The 21,043-nt window shown below is 41.8% G+C and overlaps 1 protein-coding gene across 1 annotated transcript in view; it reads right to left on the bottom strand.

Moving 5' to 3' along the window:
• Positions 1 to 21,043, bottom strand: part of LOC121854725 (collagen alpha chain CG42342-like) — a 91,781-nt gene that overhangs the window by 46,743 nt on the left and 23,995 nt on the right. Inside the window, exons 10-15 of the mRNA XM_042349460.1 lie at positions 18,582 to 18,770; positions 17,393 to 17,464; positions 15,341 to 15,385; positions 5,346 to 5,439; positions 3,199 to 3,323; positions 672 to 771 (exon numbers count right to left, since the gene is read on the bottom strand). Coding sequence (XP_042205394.1) covers positions 672 to 771; positions 3,199 to 3,323; positions 5,346 to 5,439; positions 15,341 to 15,385; positions 17,393 to 17,464; positions 18,582 to 18,770 — 625 coding nt within the window. The remainder of the gene's footprint in view (positions 1 to 671; positions 772 to 3,198; positions 3,324 to 5,345; positions 5,440 to 15,340; positions 15,386 to 17,392; positions 17,465 to 18,581; positions 18,771 to 21,043) is intronic.

Here is a 21,043-nt window from a genome sequence, read left to right on the forward strand (position 1 = left end):
ATTCTCATAAAGAACTGTACAGATACTTCCTAATATATGAGGCCTTCATATCATATCAATATGACAATGAGCATAGTCAACTTTCAACAATAAAGTGTAATTATTACAGACTATACAAAACTAATCTTATACAATATATGTCAGCAATCTGCAGTAAAATAAACCCTTGTTATCTGTGGGTTTACCATTTACAGTATTTCTCTCTCTCACCATGCCTTTAGAAACGCATGTGGTAGGTGTGGCACCCGTCGCACTGCATCAACAGGCAGTGACCAGTGCTCCACTTAACTCCCTTCATTTCCCTGACTATTAAGTTAGGTACCTATACACAGCTGGGGAATTGGAAGCGTCCTAGGATTAAACAAGTACCACTTAGGACAGGAGGCAAGTGTTGCATCCACTTAGCTGCCACAGCCCATTTTCTATGTATTATTGTCTAAATCTGAGGTACCTTTTTGTCCAATAATTTTAGTTATTGGGGAAAAATTAAATTTTAGGAGCATTATCCTACTAGAGTCCACTAAATTTGAGAAAAACATATGTTGCTTCTACACAGACAGACACCTATATTAGCATCCACTCTGTAGAGCCTCGGTGAAAAGACACGACCGGTACAGTACATTTCTCTGATCTCTCCATGAACCATTTACCAAGAACTAATCATTACTGACCTTTTTCTCCAGATGGGCCAACGGTGCCTGATTCACCTTTGGGCCCCGCCCTTCCCGGTAGTCCCTGGGCTGCTGCTCTGCCAGACTCACCACGTCGACCCTGTCACCAGACACTCACATCAACAATAACAAAGTCTACCCCTAAGCATAACCCTTTTCTTTGATACAACTTAAGACTGACTTAAGAAGTAATGAATGTTTGTTCACAAAGTTACAAAATAATGATGTAATTTTCTAAAAAGAAATTCTTAAAACTTACTAATTGTCTTTATATGTATCTAAAGTTTAACTAAAATCCAGCTCAAACAAATAATACAGTATTTTCCTTTAAAAAGAAACATAACAACTAAGGATAAAGTTTATTAAATGCAGTTTATGGTTTGATAACTACAGTACAGTATATAACAAATCTGAAGAGTGATTGCAACACTTCAAGTACTGGCTCCATACTACACACATTACTGTACAATGTTAGTGTATTAATATGTTTACTGTTTAAATACTGTTAGTAGCTACAGTTTAATTTACACATAACATTTACTAGGACTACACAAATACACAGGTATACTTACACAGGACGAACACAGGATTGGGTGAAGGGGTTAATGACGTCACAGTGCCGAGACCTATTATTGGTCAATCGACTGGAGGAGGTGGAGACAGGACAAACACCAACACCACAGCTGACCAATCACAGATCAGCTTAACAAGGAAAAGTAAGGAACCCACATTTCTGTTAGTAGCAGCCACCACCAAGAACAACTAAATAAACCAGCTTATAAAGGACCACAACCAACAAAGAAGCAAAAAAAAAAAAAGATAAACATAACCCTGGCATGTCAACAACAACACAACCAACAACACAGCAAACTGATGAACCTGAAAGTAACTAATTGTTTAAAATGAATAGGTGAGGCATTTGGCTACACGGGTCATGCACTGATGCAGGAAATGAAGCAACATAAACATGCAAAACAGAAGGATGTATGCAGCACTTACTAATAACAGAACATATTAACACAAGTTACTGAAAGACTGGAAAGTGTGAAGAGGATCTGGGAGAGGAAAATACTGGAACATGAATATTTTCACGCACACAAGTGTAGACAAAACTTCATGTCCCTCACACACACACACACACAGTGATATACATACACAGTTCACACACATTTACATCTAAAACACTTGTGCATACTGATGACTGACGTATAACTACACCATTCACTGTAGGAGCTCTTGATACAAAGATGAATATACGCAAGTGTCGTTATTTGTCACAGACGCTGAAACTGCACAGATCCAGCGAGTTATTAGACGGTGATTTACGACAGGTAAACTGACTAATGTGAAAAGACTACCACGAGCAGGACCACAGAGCCAATTATTATTTCGGGCGACATGAACCAACCAAACTTAAATTAACCTAACCAAAACTACCTAAGATTGTTAGGTTTGGTTAAGTTTGTGTCACCTGCTTTGAAATATAAATAAATAAATGGATTAGTGGCACCTGCTCATGATACTCCTCCACAATGGCTGTTATGACAGTACATAGGTGTTATTTGAAGCTTCTTGAAGATATGTAAGTAACTAAGATAAAATAATAATGTTATGGCACTATGACCATCTAATTACTGTTAATGTTAACTAATTTGAGTACAACTACTGATGCACAGGAAGCACGGTGTGATATTAGTGATTATTCTTACTCATATTTCGCCCTTTTATTCAAGCATTAACAGGAACTGTAGCTGAGTCAGAAACATATTACAGTATTTATAAAGTTACAAACAGATGCCTTATTATCATCTATATTATTATCAGTATATTTAAAATTATTATAGGTGTTTTTAAAGTATTATTATAGGATTTAACACCAAATTTAACTTAGTGTTCAAATTAGAAATTTATAAAAGCTTAGTTGGTCGTTTGCTCAGCCGCACTTCACCAACAGCCCCCAGTGTGGGTAGCCAAGTATGCCCAGTGCCATACTCTGGGCACCTCATGTATGTTCCAGGGTCACGGTGTACACAGGGTCATGGTGTACATAGGGTCAGAGTGTACACAGAAGCACAGTGTACACAGGGTCACAGTGTACCTGGGACCATGGTGTACATGGGGCCATAGTGTACACGACAGGGCCACGGTGTTCACGAGACCATGAAGTAGACAGGGTCATGGTGTACACGGGGCAACGGTGTACACGGGGCAACGGTGTACACGGGGCCACGGTGTACATGGGGCCATGATGTACACAGTGACCATCAAGAACAATGATGAGATGCTGAGATAACACCCACCACACACATGCCACTGGCCGACATACAGTACCAGCAATGAAACTGGAAAGGTACCGAGTGATGTAAAAATGGTAACAAAATTCAAGTAATTTCCACAAGGTCGTGTTTTTCCCCAGCCAGGTACTAGAGGTGTAACGTGGCAGATGTATGGTAGTGTGAAGAGAGAGGAGCACCCCGACATACCCAGCACCACAGGGGGTATTAAGGCAGGATTGCACAGTACATACCCTCTTGCCCCGTTTCCCCCTCCTGCCCCGAGGTCCACGTGCCCCTTCCTCCCCGTCTAACCCAGGGGGACCCATTGGACCATCTATTCCTTGTTCCCCTTGGGCTCCTGGTGGCCCTGGAGGACCTGTTAGAGGCCGAGGAAGAGTCACTACATGAACTCACCCACTTAGGCTGGTACAGTAAACCACTTGTAAAAATTAATAAAACATAATAACACACATAATCATACAGTACTACTATGTATTCAAGCTAAACGGGTGTATGTGAAAGCTAAAAAAGCTCTTTACTGAGTGGAAGGCTGACTATGATGTGTTCAAGCTAAATGAGTGTACGTAAAAGCTATTTATTGAGTGGTGGCTGTGTTTTTAGCCAAGCTGTCAAATAAATTTAATACATAGTCTAGCCTTTCTGTAGAGTCAAGTATAATACCCTCAATATATTATGTAGCTTCTACTCTACAGACAATGGATAAACACTAAGCTTTAGAAACACAATATGTATTTCTCTGTCTATCTTTCAATTTCTTTATAAGTTGCTCTGTCTATCTATCAATACTGTATCTGTCTATCAATCACTTCCTCCATCATAAATTGCTACTTCCTACACTTGGAGCTGAATGGTAAATAGACACTTTCCCTAACTACCTCAACCTAACCCTTACTATGGTGCACTGGACACCTGTCCTATCCTACACCCGTCATATCCTACACCCGTCATATCCTACACCTGTCATAACCTTCACCTGTCCTATACTATACCTGTCATAGCCTACACCTGTCATAAGCTACACCTGTCATATCCTACACCTATCATAACCTACACCTGTCCTATCCTACACCTGTCATAACCTACACCTGTCCTATCCTACACCTGTCCTATCCTACACCTGTCCTCTCCTATACCTGTCATAACCTACACCTGTCCTATCCTACACCTGTCATAAGCTACACCTGTCATATCCTACACCTATCATAACCTACACCTGTCCTATCCTACACCTGTCCTATCCTACACCTGTCCTATCCTACACCTGTCCTATCCTACACCTGTCCTATACCTGTCATAACCTACACCTGTCCTATCCTACACCTGTCATAACCTACACCTGTCATATCCTATACCTGTCATAACCTACACCTGTCCTATCCTATACCTGTCATAACCTACACCTGTCCTATCCTACACCTGTCATAACCTAAACCTGTCATATCCTACACCTGCCCTATCCAATATCTGTCATAACTACACCTGTCCTATGTCCCTACACCTGTCAATATCTGTCATAACTACACCTGTCCTATCCTACACCTGTCATATTCTACACCTGTCATATCCTACACCTGTCCTATCCTATACCTGTCGTAACCTACACCTGTCCTATCCTATATCTGTCATAACCTACACCTGTCCTATCCTACACCTGTCATATCCTACACCTGTCATAACTTACACCTCAACAGTAAGTCATCCTACACCTGTACTATGCGATATAATTTACCCTAAACGAGAAATAATAAATTTACTTTATATAAGTACAGGTAATTGACTGACTTTGAAATAATAAAAATATTACCTGAAAATTAACCACCCCCACTAATTTACCTTCATTTTAATCACCTTAACGCTTACATAAACTAACGGTAAGCTAACCTAACCTAACTTAACCCTTTAGAGGGCCGCATTGCACTTAGGTATTAATTCTGGCTATACCAGATGATTTTATTCAGGTGATTGAAACCCCTTCAACACAAAGGGTTAACCTGAACAAAAGCTAAGCAAAGCTAAACTTACCTAACCTAACCTTAACTACAGTAATTTAACTTATGTAACGTAAGCACGTAACTGAACGTAACCTAAAGTAATCTAACTTAACTTAACCTAATCTATGCAATGTAATGTAATCGAGCCTAAATGAATTTACCATAATCGAAGCTAATCCAACCTAACTTAACTAAACCTATTTGAATCTAACATACCCTAACCTAATTTACCAAACATAGTCTAACCTAACTTAACCTCTGCCACTAGGTATTTTTAGGGTATTTACAGTACCTATCAGGTGAAATAAGCTAAGGTATCCAATTTTCAGGTGACCATAAAAAAAAGAAAGAAAAAAAAAAAGATGAACTAAAACAAAAGAACTCACCAGGTTGGCCCGGGGGTCCCTCGAGAATACCCGCCGGTATATCCTTGCCGTTGACTGTAGTGATGCCTCGGTCACCCTTCTGCCCTTTGTCACCCTGGAGAGGAGTCACGCTGGGTCAGTAGGACGTGGGGAGGTGGGGAGGGGGTGCAGGTCGGGGAGATAAAACCACGGTGGTTCAGTAGGATGTGGGGTCAAGGGGTAGTGCAGGTTCAGGGAGAGTCAGGGGAATGCAGGTCCAGAGGGGTCAGAGGTACAGGTCAGGCCAGGAGTCAGGGAAGGTGGAGGAAGAGTGATAGTTCAGGTTTGGATATGGGAGGGTCAGAGTGGTGCAGGAGTTAGGGAGGAAGGAAGCAGGTGGGTCGGTATAGAGGTGGTGCAGGTGAGGGTAGTGGTGCAGGTGAGGGGTGGTGGTGCAGGTGAGGGTAGTGGTGCAAGGTGGGGGAGTAGTGGTGCAGGTGAGGGAGTGAGAATGGCACAGGTGAAGGGGAGTTAAAGGTAAAATGGAATTGGTGGTAGAGGTGAGAGGGTGGTGGTGGTAATGCAGGGTGAGGGTGTCCTAGTAGAGCTGAAAGGGGTGGTATTATTAAGAATGGATGGGGGCGTCAAGGATGGAGCAGTAGGGCAGGGGGTGCAAGTCAGGGGTGAGTGGGGGAGGTGAGGTTAGTATAAGTCTTGGAGATGTGTGTGTGTGTGTGTGTGTGTGTGTGTTTGGAATGTAGAAAATAGGACAAAACAGATAAAAACAGTGGTGGGAAAATAAAAAAGATAAGAAAAAACGACCATGGAAACCAAAATGAAAAACCAGAGAATAGTCATAATTTGATAACTTGGGATATGTGGAGAAAAGAGAGGAAGGATGGAAGTGAGAGAATGAATAAGGTGAGATTGAAGGAAGAGAGGGAGAGGAAGGAGGCAAACACAGAAGAAAAGACAGGGAAAGCTGAGGTGGGAGGGAGGGAGGGAGGAAAAAGGAAAGGAGAAGGGAAAGGGATAGGAGGGATAAGGAGGAAGGGGAATGAAGGGAGGGAGGGGAAGAAGAAGGAACAGAAGGCAAAAAGGAAGGAAGGATAAAGACAGAAACCTCCAGAAGCTACAATAATAATAAGAGTCAGAAGAAACTAGCAGAAAAAAATAAATAAATAAGAACAAGAGAAATAATATTGATAAACACAGGAACAGATAAAATATGCAAAATGGGGTTAAAAACAAAAAAGTTAGTAAAAAAAATTGAACCAAAGCAAAAACAATTAGATTTCCACAACTTAAATAATAAATATGTAAATTAATAGCAAAACAAATCATAAAAGAAATAATGATAATAAGAAGAAAAGAAGACAGATAAAATAAGAAGAGTAAAGGTGAGATAATTAGTAAAAAAGCTAAAAGGGGGGTGGGGGACTGCATAATGTGGTGGATGGGGGGGAGGGGGGTGGAGAACTGCATGACATGAGGGGTGAGGTGGAGAACTACATGACATGAGGGGTTGAGGTGGAGAACTACATGACATGAGGGGTTGTGGTGGAGAACTGCATGATATGAGGGGGTGAGGCGGAGAACTACATGACATGACGGGGCGAGTGGAGAACTGCATGATATGAGGGTGGAGGCGAGAACTGCATGACATGAGGGGGTGAGATGGAGAACTGCATGACATGAGGGGTGAGATGGAGAACTACATGACATGAGGGGAGACTGAGGTGGAGAACTGGATGAACTACATGAGGGGGGTGAGGTGGAGAGCAACACTGACATGAGGGGGTGAGGTGGAGAACTGCATGACATGAGGGGGGTGAGGTGGAGAACTGCACTTGACATGAGGGGGGTGAAAGTGGAGAACTGCATGACGCGAGGGGGTGAGGTGGAGGAACTGCATGACATGAGGGGGGTGAGGTGGAGAACCATGACATGAGGGGGTGAGGGGGTGAGGGTGGAGAACTGCATGATATGAGGGGGTGAGGGTGGAGAACTGCATGATGGAGGGGGAGAACTGAGGTGGAGAACTGCATGATGCTGGGGGTGGATGATATGAGGGGGTGAGGTGGAGAACTGCATGATATGAGGGTGAGGTGGAGAACTACATGATATGAGGGGTGAGGTGGAGAACTTGCATGATATGGGGGTGAGGTGAGAGGATGATTGAGGTGGAGAACTGCATGACATGAGGGGTGAGATGGAGAACTACATGACATGAGGGGGTGAGGTGGAGAACTACATGACATGAGGGGTGGGGTGGAGAACTACATGACATGAGGGTGGTGAGAGACTGCATGATATGAGGGGTGAGGTGGAGAACATGACTTTGCATGAGACATGGGGGGTGAGGTGGAGGGGTGAACTGCATGACATGAGGGGGAGGTGGAACTACATGACATGAGGGGTGAGGTGGAGAACTGCATGACATGAGGGGGTGAGGTGGAGAACTACATGACATGAGGGGGAGGTGGGGTGCATGACATGAGGGTGAGGGTGAGAACTGCATGACATGACATGAGGGGGTGAGGTGGAGAACTGCATGACATGAGGGGGTGGTGGAGTGGAGAACTGCATGAGGGGGTGAGGTGGAGGGCTGCATGACATGAGGGGGTGAGGTGGAGAACTGCATGACATGGGGGATGAGGGGGTGAGGTGGAGAAGCATGATATGAGGGGGTGGGTGGAGAACTGCATGACATGAGGGGTGAGGGAGTGGAGAACTGAGGTGGAGAACACTTGACATGACATGAGGGGTGAGGTGGAGGAGCACATGACATGACTGGGGGTGAGGTGCAGAACTACATGACATGAGGGGGTGAGGTGCAGACTGCATGACCCAGGGGGTGACATGAGGGGTGGTGGAGAACTGCATGACATGAGGGGTGAGGTGGAGACTGCATGACATGAGGGGGTGGAGAACTGACATGAATTGAGGTGGAGAACTGCATGACCTGAGGGTGAGAGGGGGTGGAGAACTGCATGACATGAGGGGGTGGGGTGAAGAGGGGGGTGAATACATGTTTGCGGAGGGTGAGGTGGAGAACTGCATGACATGAGGGGTGGGGACATGAGGGGGGTGGTGGAGAACTGCATGACATGAAGGTGGAGACACTGCACATGACATGAGGGGGATGAGGTGGAGAACTGCATGACATGAGGGTGAGGTGGGGAACTGGGGGGAGGTGGAGAACTGCATGACATGAGGGGTGAGGTGGAGAACTACATGACATGAGGGGTGAGGGAGAACACATGACAGAGGGGTGATGACTACATGACATGAGGGGGGTGAGGGAGAGGCTGGAGGGGGTGAGGTGGAGAGCTACATGACATGAGGGGTGAGGGGTGGGAGCATGACAGGGGTGGGCTGGAGGAACTACATGACATGAGGGGTGAGGTGGAAAACTACATGACATGAGGGGTGAGGTGGAGAACTACATGACATGAGGGGTGAGGGTGGAGACATGAGGGGGGTGAGGTGAGGCTAACTACATGACATGAGGGGGTGAGGTGGAGAAGAACTACATGAACATGAGGGGGTGAGGTGGAGAACTATGAGGGGGTGAGGTGGAGAACTGCATGACATGAGGGGGTGAGGTGGAGAACTGCATGACATGAGGGGTGAGGTGGAGAACTGCATGACATGAGGGGGAAGATAAGCTGTCACAAACCTGGTGAGTACACAGCAGTACAATGAGGAGAATTAGTGTACTAGTTGAGGCACAAAGCAGCAGCGTCTGAGTGGGAGTACTGTACAGTACTTTACAGTCTGAGTACATACAGTAGTACACCGCCCGAGTACACATAATAATATACCATGGAGGGAATACACTTTGAGTACACACCATGGCAGGGGGAGTCCACTTTAAGTACATACTGAATACACATCATGGCAGGGTACACTTTGAGTACACAGAGTACCATAGATACCATGGCAGGGGATACACACTGAGTCCACACCATGGTGGAGGGATAATCTTTGTCTACATTTAAAATATACACCATAGCAGGGGGGTTACACTTTGAGTACACATCATGGCGTGAGAGTACACTTGAGTACATACGAAGCTTCAGGCTAGATTCCCCGGTTCCTTATTCCACAGTTTCTTTCGGAAATTCCATTATTAGTCTTCACCGCCTTCAAGCCGCTGCTCAGCCATATTAAATTTACCCCGACACAACATTAAGTGAAGCTATGAACAGTATGTTACCCTGGGTACACTGGCGCTGGTATACACATTATTACGTGTGTAAATAAAGAGCAGCTTGACTTGACATTCAACACTGCGGTCCACTACTGTTACAGGGGAAATTATATTATCTTATTTATACTCAAGATTTATGGCAGTGTGTTGAAGAGATTAACTGTACTTGTGTAATATTCTTATAAAATCCTCAAAATTTAACAAGAGACGAGTGTTTCATTGATGCTTAGTGTCGTATCCAGTGTAAACAAAGAGAACAACAATATTCCCATAACTGAACTCAATAATTTTATCCTGAACTGAAATTCAAAACAAAGACCAAAAAACACTCATGATATCTTCTGGAATGACCACACCCCCTCCCCTCCCCTCCAGCAGATGACAAAGCCACAGACAAACAATAGCATAAATATATTCCTCACTTTGAAGATCAGGGAGATAAAATGTTGTACTATAACAAATATTACTACAGTGGGAATTTCATTCATGTCACTTAACTAACACTCAAACTATCAGGACTGGGCCCTTATCTTAATATTGTGCTGGGGTCTATCAGGACTGGACCCCTATCTTAATATTGTGCTGGGGTCTATCAGGACTGGACCCCTATCTTAATATTGTGCTGGGGTCTATCAGGACTGGGCCCCTATCTTAATATTGTGCTGGGGTCTATCAGGACTGGGCCCCTATCTTAATATTGTGGCTGGGGTCTATCAGGACTGGGTGTGCTGGGGTCTATCAGGACTGGGCCCCTACCCTATCAGACTGACCCCTATCTGTGCTGCTGGGTCTATCAGGACCGGCCTATCTTAATATTGCTGGGGTCTCTGTGACTGGACCCCTATCTTAATATTGTGCTTCATCAGGACTGGGCCCTATCAGTGCTGGACCCCTATCTTAACATTGTGCTGGGTCTATCATGACTGGACCCCTATCTTAATACTTGCTGGGGTCTATCAGACTGGGCCCCTATCTTAATATTGTGCTGGGGCTCCATCAGGACAGGTCCTATCTTAATATTGTGTGGGGTCTATCAGGACTGGACCCTATCTTAATATTGGCTGGGGTCTATCAGACCGACCCCTATCTTAATGTTGGGCTGGGGTCTACTCAGACCAGAGCCCCCATCTTAATGTTGGGCTGGGGCTATCAGGACTAGGCCCTATCTTAATGTTGGGCTGGGGTCTATCAGGACTAGGCCCCCATCTTAATGTTGGGCTTGGGGTCTATCAGGACTAGGCCCTCATCAAGTCCCCTGTTTTATGTTGGGCTGGGCTCAGGGGCCCATCAGTTGGGCTGGGGCAGGCCCCTATCTTAATGTTGGGCTGGGGTCTATCAGACCTAGGCCCCCCCTTAATAGGCTGGGGCTATCAGAACTGGGCCCCTATCTTAATGTTGGCTGGGGTCTATCAGTTCCGGGCCCCTATCTTAATGTTGGGCTGGGGTCTATCAGACTAGGCCCTATCTTAATGTTGGGCTGGGGTCTATCAGGACTGGGCCCCTATCTTAATATTGTGCTGGGGTCTATCAGGACTGGGCCCCTATCTTAATATTGTGCTGGGGTCTATCAGGACTGGGCCCCAATCTTAATGTTAGGCTGGGGTTTAACAGGACTGGGCCCCTATCTTAATGTTAGGCTGGGGTCTATCAGGACTGGACCCCTATCTTAATGTTAGGATGGGGTCTATCAGGACTGGGCCCCTATCTTAATGTTAGGCTGGGGTCTATCAGGACTGGGCCCCTATCTTAATGTTGGGCTGGGGTCTATTAGGACTGGGTACCATCTGACCAATCACCAGTGTCGAAGGCTAAAGAATCAAACCCTTTATGAGACACAGTGTGAGAATCTTTGTGTGGTGGTAAAGTGTGATTTTCTGTGCCGTTCTGTGTACATTCTTGTAGTTAATACCCCATTGATGCCTCCAACTTTTCATCTGCTTGGAGTTTCAATCTTAAAAGTTTAAAATGATTGGATTCAGATATAATATTCCTATGATCTTTGTCAGTGGATTCAATACCCCAATCCTATATGTACAATGGCTATACTAGTCCTTGAGAGTAATTTGTATTTTATTACTGATTAGTCTTGTTGTAACGGTAAGGTGTGCTGTGGGGGCCCTAAGTGTACAGCACAGTCAGGAAGTTTGTCTCAAGAGCAGTGATGGACTAAAATCCTGCCCATGTATGGTGGTACTCGAGACTAAACAAAAAAACGGGCATCAGGGGAAACTCACTCATGTATACGGCCGTTTCTTTTCTTTCCTTGGATAAAACCCAATGTCCCGCAACAGTAACCAATAACCCTGTCTTCTGCAAACTAAAACAGGTCAGAATACATCATTACTGTACCGGGAAGGAGCATCTGTTTGTACCACATAAGAAAACGAATATAAATACATACTGCATATTCTTATGGTTTATTTTTCTATTAAGCTTTTCCTCACATGCTGTACAGTGACACAGACACTCTCACAACATCACTTTTTGACTATGGTGCACCTGTCAACACAGCACACCCATCCTCCACACAGCACACCCATCATCCACACAGCACACCCATCATCCACACAGCACACCCATTCATCACACATCACACCCACACCAAACAGCACACCCATCCTCAATACAGTACACCTATCCTCCACACAGCGCATTCAACCACCACACAGAGCATCCATCTGCCACACATCGCACCCACACCACACATCGCACCCACACCACACATCGCACCCACACCACATCGCACCCATCCTCCACACAGCACACCAATCCACAAAACAACTCATGGCATTGCTTTCACTTTTTTACATTTCTTCCTATTTTACCTCTCTTCTTCTTCTATTCACCATTTTCACTGACTCTTCCTCTTCTTTCATCTAGTGACCATGGTTTACACACACATATAATAATATCAGCTCAATTATTCTTCTATAATTCTCTAACTCCGTTCTCGCTGACACATTTCTCTCTCTCTTTAGTTCTCAATATCTCCTTCCCAGACACTTGATATACAGTACTTCATTTCTTGTCAATAATTTCTCCCTATCTCACTTCTCTGCTTATTTTCATCACCTTCTTATCTGTTTAAATTCAATGTTAAGTTTATCTGAGTACACAATAGTCTAAACTTATTCACTAGTATTGGATCACGTGAAGATTTGCCCCAGTCTATCTCACCTGATGATGAAACACCCTGCCACTACCTGGGGGTTAGGTTAGGTTAGATCGTTATAGTAAAGGACAAGGGCCCGGATTAATCAGCTACCTAACAAAAAATCTCTTTAAAGAAAAATTATTTTTACCTCAAGAATAAAACAACTTAGGTTGAGGAATAACACTTTTTATAGGATTTGTTTTGCTCTTCAGCTGTTTACGTGAGGAGGAGGAACTTCCAAAGACATTAACATTATTCCATTTTATAAATAAGAAACAACAGTCGCAACTTAACAACACTTTTGTGTGTAGACAATAATGAGAAATTATTCTATCTTACATTAAGAAGAATATCTCAAAAGAGGACAAATATGATTTAAATTTTTTGTAATAATATAAGTCTGGCGATACACGCGATCACTTCCTCGCAACGTTGTCGGTGTTTCTATAAACACGAACATTCCGGTGAGTATTATTACACTAAATTATAATTTATCTTAGGTAAAATACGATATTTTTCATTAGGTAGCTAGTTAACCTGGGCCCCAGTTCTTTACTATTACTGATTAGAATAGGTTTGGTTAAGTTATGATGGATTAGGGAAGGCGAGCATTAGGGTGCATCGTCTTAGGTGAATAAGCTGGGGTTAATCTTCAGTCATCCACCAGGGAGTGATGCCAGCAGGCACGGGATGACCTGTTATTGTCATTGTGTTGCCTTCACCCATAGAGTGGTAGGGGTTTGTCTCAGCTAAATAAAGTTTCTTGGCATTAGCCAGAATACAATACTCCTTAATGGAGATAATTTATTAATGGGATAAGGTGCTTCTACTTTCTAGGTTATTTACACTGTTCGATCACAACTACAAGGTCTATTACAGTATATAATATTTCTTTACAATATTTACTATGGCTGAACATCATTGTTAAAAAGATACCATATACTAAAGGTGTTAATGTATTACAACATACTGTAGATGGTGAAGTTAAGTCACTTACATAGACTATACAGTATGTAGTTTTATCCATTATTAAATCTACACTAGAGTACAGACATGCCCTACAGCTACACACTATGGGTTAGTACACACACACTGACAACATTACAGTATACGGTTAACATATATACTTGAACTTTCCATCTATAGCTAACTAATGCGTGTTGTTTAGTAGAGAGAAACATCACTGTGAGCTATGGCTTAGTACTGATACACCTCACCACTACCACAGTCTGCAGCTTAGTGATCACATCAACACTTTATTACTTAACAATTACAATGTACTGTACCACCTCAATCTATGCTCGGTTTAGGAAGTACCTGTAGTTGCCAGGTCCAGTTCTACATTACTGTTTGCCAGAGAGCCGAGTATAGTGCAGCAGCCTAGGCCAGGAGCCAAAACACTACTGTAATGGCCTGCACGGTTCACGCAGACATACGAGACTGATTTAGTTCCAGTAAGCAAGCACACACAGCCACAGTGTGTCAATCTGTCAGTTACGTGCCTTAACTCAAGATCACCAGGTACGGCAGAGTCAGGTGTCAGGTTCGTTATCGACCATCGTCAATGATATTTTGTGTACGTCAACATCTTCTCCGGCAACAATATGTTAAGAGACGGATCCTGGTGGGCAGACTTAATGATCTGCAGCCGAGCGTGGCACAGTCATGTAAACATCTACAGTCTGTGCCTACTACGCTATAGATCAACCTACCAGTGCAATAAAGAACTTGGTCACTAACATACACTATGGCACACTTCACAGGTATATCTTAACTACATTTCAATTAAAAGCAACATGAATTCTTACTCATGGGATTAACGTTTGAGACATTTCTACCAACATAAACATCTGTATTTTAATTTGTATTTATTTATATGTTTTTAGTATTGTAAATCATTTTTTTTAATTACAACAACATTTAGCATTATCTAACTCCATCAAACTGAACTTCGCAAACAAAGGTGAGTGAGAAATGTTCTTTTATTATTATTTCTTCAGATTTCTATGTCTGTGTCTTAGTTCTATTCAGTATTTGCCTGGTTTCTATGCACTGTATGTATCTATGTAACATATCTATCTTAGCAAATACCTGGTATCTTTGTCACATCTGTGTTACATATATTTACCTAGTACTACTGTATCTATTTATGTTACTGGATACGTACTGTGAATTATCAGTGAGTTATATTGGTCCTTCTAATAATGGCTTTTAAATAGGGTGTTAATTGTTGTACAGTATAAATGAGATTAACTATGTAGTTTGGTCCACAGTGGCCACCTCGTGTTTGGTCCACAGTGGCCACTTCATGTTTGATCTATATTGGCCAACCAAGACCATATTGGTTAAGTCCACTATGGCCCTCCAACACCATAATGGTTAGGTCCACAGTGGCCATATTAGCTAATAGTGAAATTAATGACAAAAGTGTACCATTACACGGTACAAGTTAGTAGATTACTGTGCATCTTACATAAGTTGTTAGAAGAAGAGTAACTAGTAGTGTACTATACAGAGCACAATGTACAAGGTGACAAGTGTACACGTCCACTGTACATCTTAAATAACTAAATCGTAAGATCCAAAGTGTCTAGTAGTGTACAGTGACAAGTGTACCAATACGCTGTACAAGATTAGTGTTAGGTTACAGTAGGGGGCTCAACTTACTGGCAGTCCGGGGGGGCCGCTACTCCCATTCCTGCCTTCCAGACCCTAGGCAAGGCAGGGCAATGTTAACACCCGCACCACACACAGATCTTAACCACTTTATCATATCACTGAGTATCAAGATGAAGTACAATTTTTTTAAGAGACGACTCCAAATCAAATAATATTCACACACAACAGAAATGAACAAACTTATCATGTCATAACTATGGGCAGTATAGGAAGGGGTATAAGCACGTATAACCTGAAGATGCACTCACGTCAACAAAGATACAAGAGACTAACACATTTAAGGTGCAGATAGTATATCAAAAGTCTTATTATTCCCATTTGGTAAACAATTCATGACATTTATAGAATGTATAAGCACGTGTAACCTTAAGATGCACTCATGTTAATAAGAAAACAAGAGAATATCATGTTTAAGGTACAGATTGCATGTTAAAAGTCTCATCAAGTGCATTATTCCCATTATTTAAACAATTCATGATATTTATGAACTGTATAAGCAGACTCAAGCAACAAGAAAACAAAAGACCATTTCGTTTAAGGAACAGATAACGTGTTAAGTCTCATCATCATGTTATTCCTATTTTGTAAGTACAGTGACCCCTCGGTTAACGTAATTTCGATTAACGAACTGCCTTCCATAAGGATCTTCAATTCAGTTAACGAAAAAAAATTCGGTTAACGAAGTTCTTACGAACCGACCTCAACATGTTTTCGCTTGCACTGACCGGGCAACCAGCTTTAGTATCAGTCCGCCAATACATTAATCGGTTCTAGGGCTTAAATTCCTTAATATTTTAGTAAATATCAAGAAGTATATACTATTCAATAATTTTAAAAGTTTAATATTTAATTTTTTAGTCATTTTAACAATTATTGAACATAATTGAAGGTAAAGTAACTAGTTTAATGCGCGGCATCCAGCCTCTTAACACAGCAAACAGGCGTCAGTCTCTCTCTGTTTTCACTGGAGGTAACATCTTGCTTGAGACTCTCTTCAACTAAACGCTTTTTTTCTGTGTTTCCAAGCAAATTATTGGTCATTTTGAAATATATTTTACATATTGACAATATATAATGCAGTGCAGTGTTGATTTAAAAAATAATCTTGAATTACACCAGAGAGCTAAAATTTTATGGGTGAAATAGGCGCCATGGGGTGACTTCTCTTCCACCCCAATGCCTTCTCTTCTTCCTTCTCCTCCACCCCCATTCTAAATCCCATCATCATCATCATCATCCAGGAGCCTTCTACATACACACCTCAAAGTAAGTGAACTTTTCTACCATTTTTGTTGAATTTAGGAAATTTTCGGTGAGCTGGAACCAATTACCCAAAAACCCATTGAAACAATGGTTTCGGTTAACGAACTTTTCGGTTAACGAACTTTTCGGTTAACGAACGACCTTCTGGAACGGATTGAGTTCGTTAATGGAGGGGTCACTGTAGTTCATTACATTTATACACTGTTCAATTCTATAATCAACTTGTAAATGCATCAGTTAAGAGTGTCATCTGCTGGGTGTATCAAACAAGTAGACCTGTTTAGTAGCTGCATCACTCACTACACCGCAGTCCACTACATGATGCCGTAGCCAGGTATTAATTATGACTGACATAGACCAAATGATGAATCACCTTAAATATGCACAAGTACCAAGGATTACAGAGACCAAGTGATATATTTACCTGCTTATTATTGTATTTTTGTATCGTCTTCACTACAGCTCGTTCTGAACTTCTGTGATTACTGTATTGTGAAGTTTACATTGTCAACCACCTTAAAGTTGTGTTATACATTGTATTTTAAGGTCTAGTGGTACTGTATATGTATCCAATAATTAAAATGAATGTCTATTATTTGTATTATTATCATCAAATCACCAAAGTTCATAATATTCTTTATCTACAGTATACTATTTCCACCTGTTATTCCCCAAATCATTAACAATTTTATCATTATCATCACAGTGAGTGTAAGTGCAGGCTGCCGCAGTCACATCCCTCCCTCAGGTGTGCTCAACAAGACCAAAATTGCTCACAGGTAAACCGCTCGGTCCTATGGGTCCAGGGAGGCCGTCCATACCTGGGATCCCCATTATGCCCCGAAAACCCTGGTCCAGGCCACAGACATGGGGACCACGGACATGGGGTCACAGACACATCATTATCAGGAAGAAGGAGGGAAGGAGGGAGGGAGAGAGAGAGAGATATAGGACAAAATAAGGATAAATAAGTGGTGAAGGGGATGGTGTTCACACAGTTGATGATGTGACTTGGTAACATACTTGAGTAGTTAGTGTACATAACCGAACTTAAGTCCTCATTTGAACTGTACTTAGAAATATTTTATTATTATTATTATTATCACTATATTTACTTGGTCATACATATTACTCAAATCATACCAGTTAATTATTCCACTGGGGGTCATAAATAACAACACTCACATGATAAACCGTAAATATATTAACTGTATGAGGACAAACAACAACAATTCTCAGTCAGTCAGTACATCAGCTATGAACACCACCACCTCCCACCGCCTTAGTTCACAACAAAGTGAGAGTTGGGGTGTCTGTCAAGATGGTTTGTTAAGAGAACAGAGCCTTAATATATCAGACATGGAAAAAAAAATATTGTGAAGTTAAAGACAGTAAAGAGAAGATGAAGTTTGATAAAGGTAAATAACAAAGCATTAATAGTGAGATTACTAAGCATACTAAGCTGGGGTAGATCCAGGTGAGGTAGAGAGGGCTTGTGGGGCCTTGTGTTGAAGTTGTACCTCACACACGCTCACAAACTCTAAGCAGCTACGTAAATATTGTACTTGAGTTCATGATATACAAATTTGCTTTTAGAGGAAGTTGTTTCTTGAATTCTTGATAATTTAACATTTGTTTGATGAATTTGTGAGGCCAATCTCTCCTCTCGAGGCAATATGTGCCGTACGTGGACTTACCCCAGTGTTGAGAAGGTGACACCAACAATAACACAAGCCAGACTAATAATACACAATCATAGTGCATAGGGGAGGGGTAATAAAATAATGAAAATCTAACACAAAAAATAAAACTGAAATAAATTGAATACTGAAACTTTTATGTGAAATAAACTTAAAACAAAGCCTCTATACTGAGAGGTAAATGATGGCATTATGCTAAGGGGAATATTTACTGGAATACATTCAGACCATCAAGCTAGGTTAGGAGGTGTTGGTTCAGTACTCACTCGCTCGCCTTGTGGTCCAAGTGGGCCGGGTGGACCTTGTGGCCCGGGCGGTCCACCCACACCTGGACCCCCCGTCTCACCAGGGGGCCCCGGTTCTCCTGGGTAGCCATCACGACCATCCATGCCCGGCAGACCATCCTTACCCCCGGGTCCTGGAGCCCCTGGGGGACCCGGACTACCTGGGTCACCCTGAGAGAACACATGTTAGTATAGCGGTCATGGCTGCTGCTGCTGAATGTATTAATATTATTTATTTGTTTACATTACACCCGATATGTTTTCTCGGCTATACCGTGCACCTTATATAAAATATTTAATGAACTAAGGGAGTATAATCTGATTCTATAATTTGTAAAACTATTGGAATGAGTGAAGCCATTCAGTATGTCAACACCTAGTGTATATGTTTACTTTGAGGCTAAACTGCACTAATCTGACTGTTCATGGTTAATTATGAGGAAACCGTTACCACCAAGAGTTGTTAGATTTCGTTAATTTTTTCCACAGATGTTCTTTGGATGATAGTAAGTAAGTAAGTATTTATTTTTTTAGTTTTTCTCTAACTATAATCATAAATGACCTGTAGTGGGCAGGGTATGAAGGACATTGCAGGGTAAAACAAGGTGAAAACTGATCATATGACACTGAAATGATATTTTCTATCTGCTTTCAACATTAAGAAATTAATTATTGACCATAAATATTCCTCTAAAAAATCTGCCATTGTCTGCTTGTTGTTTGTTTCTCACCCACCCGCTCAGTCCGAGAGTACAGTACTCTGATGTCCACAAAAAACGTAAAATGACACCATTACACTTCAACTAAGTTGCTTTCATTTGGTACCAGATATCAAAATAAATAGTTTCTGTTTAATATGGCGGTAAAACTGCAGATTACAGCAACCAAAGAATCTGATAAAAAATATGTGTTTTTCTGATGGTTTTGATGCGATTGGTTCAAATCTGAAATTCGTTTTTATCAGAAATCACTTGTTTTGAATTTAGCCCCCCCCCCCCCTCCCCCCATAATAGTTCTATCAATTGTATGTTCTGAATAACCTCCTAAAATAAACCTCGAGTTGCATGGTCAGCCTCCACAAGAATATAAATAGCCGTTAGAGTACTGTATTTGTTACCCTACTACAAGTCAGGGTCAGACTACATCGTGGGGTCCTCTGTTCTCTAAAGTTTCCTTCGTTTTAGAATGAAATAATACAATAAACTTCTAATAATCGAAATCACACCCAGCACATAATGGCTCCATGTTGCAACTGATTAAAAATGTCCCGCATCCTACCACCCAAGACGAATATTGAACGCTAATTGGTTGAATCAAAAGTTGAGATTTTTTGAGGGATTTGATTGGCTGCCACCCCTACCCAAGATTTGATTGGCTGCCACCCCTACCCAAGATTTGATTGGCTGCCACCCCTACCCAAGATTTGATTGGCTGCCACCCCTACCCAAGATTTGATTGGCTGCCACCCCTACCCAAGATTTGATTGGCTGCGGCCACCCCCCGGCACATGCGCGGGAGGTAAGCTAACGTATGAACGCACACAATTTGAGCAACAGCGTAGGGGCAACAGATGCTCTGATATTATTCTTTTTAAAATTCAATAACTTCCTTATAATCAATTTGCGATGGAAGTGTAACATAAGAAAATTATCATAGAAAAAATAGTTCTATCGATTGGGCATATTGAATTTCCAGAATTCTGTGGTTGCTGTAAACTACAGTACAGTATTACCAATATGGCAGGGTGTCGGGGGTGGGGGGGGGGGCAGAGCCCACGGGTAGGAAATTTGGTAAAGTTAGGGCAATTATATAGGACTAACCCGCCAGCAAAATTGATTGAAAACAATTATAAAAACGCCGGATTTTCATTGTTATATTATAGTGGACATTGTTGTAGTTTGTGGAAATATGTTAAAAAAAAATTATATTTTTAAAATAAACGCTACTTAATATATGTGGGTATTAAGAACAGACCTCACCAACCAAACCAAACAAACCTACCTAACCTTACCTAACTTCCCCGGTATAATAAACAGAAAGAACTTACTATGATATGGTGAAATTTGAAGCATTTTTCTGGACTTATTACAGTACAGTATTTTATGAAGTGGAAAAAAAATCCGTAAATTTTTCCTGGTGGCAGTGGTGTTCTCATACATCATCCTTTTCGTAATAAAACTTATGGCAGTAATATCACAAACAAATGTTAACATGAGAACTATAATACAAAATTCATACTCGGCCAAAAGTAATCCTGACAATAACAATGAAATATGGTTAAAGTTAGCAGAGTACCATGAATAGAACCGCTAAATAACTTATTTCTCGACTCAACGGCACCAGCCAAGCAAACTTAAAATAAACTACTCTAGCTAAATCCATAATAGGATCATAAGTTTGGGTTAGGGTAGAGTAGGTTTGTGTCATTGTTAAATTAAAAAAAA

This window comes from Homarus americanus, unplaced genomic scaffold (assembly GCF_018991925.1).
Source record: "Homarus americanus isolate GMGI-L3 unplaced genomic scaffold, GMGI_Hamer_2.0 scaffold53233, whole genome shotgun sequence".
Taxonomy (NCBI): Eukaryota; Metazoa; Arthropoda; class Malacostraca; order Decapoda; family Nephropidae; genus Homarus; species Homarus americanus.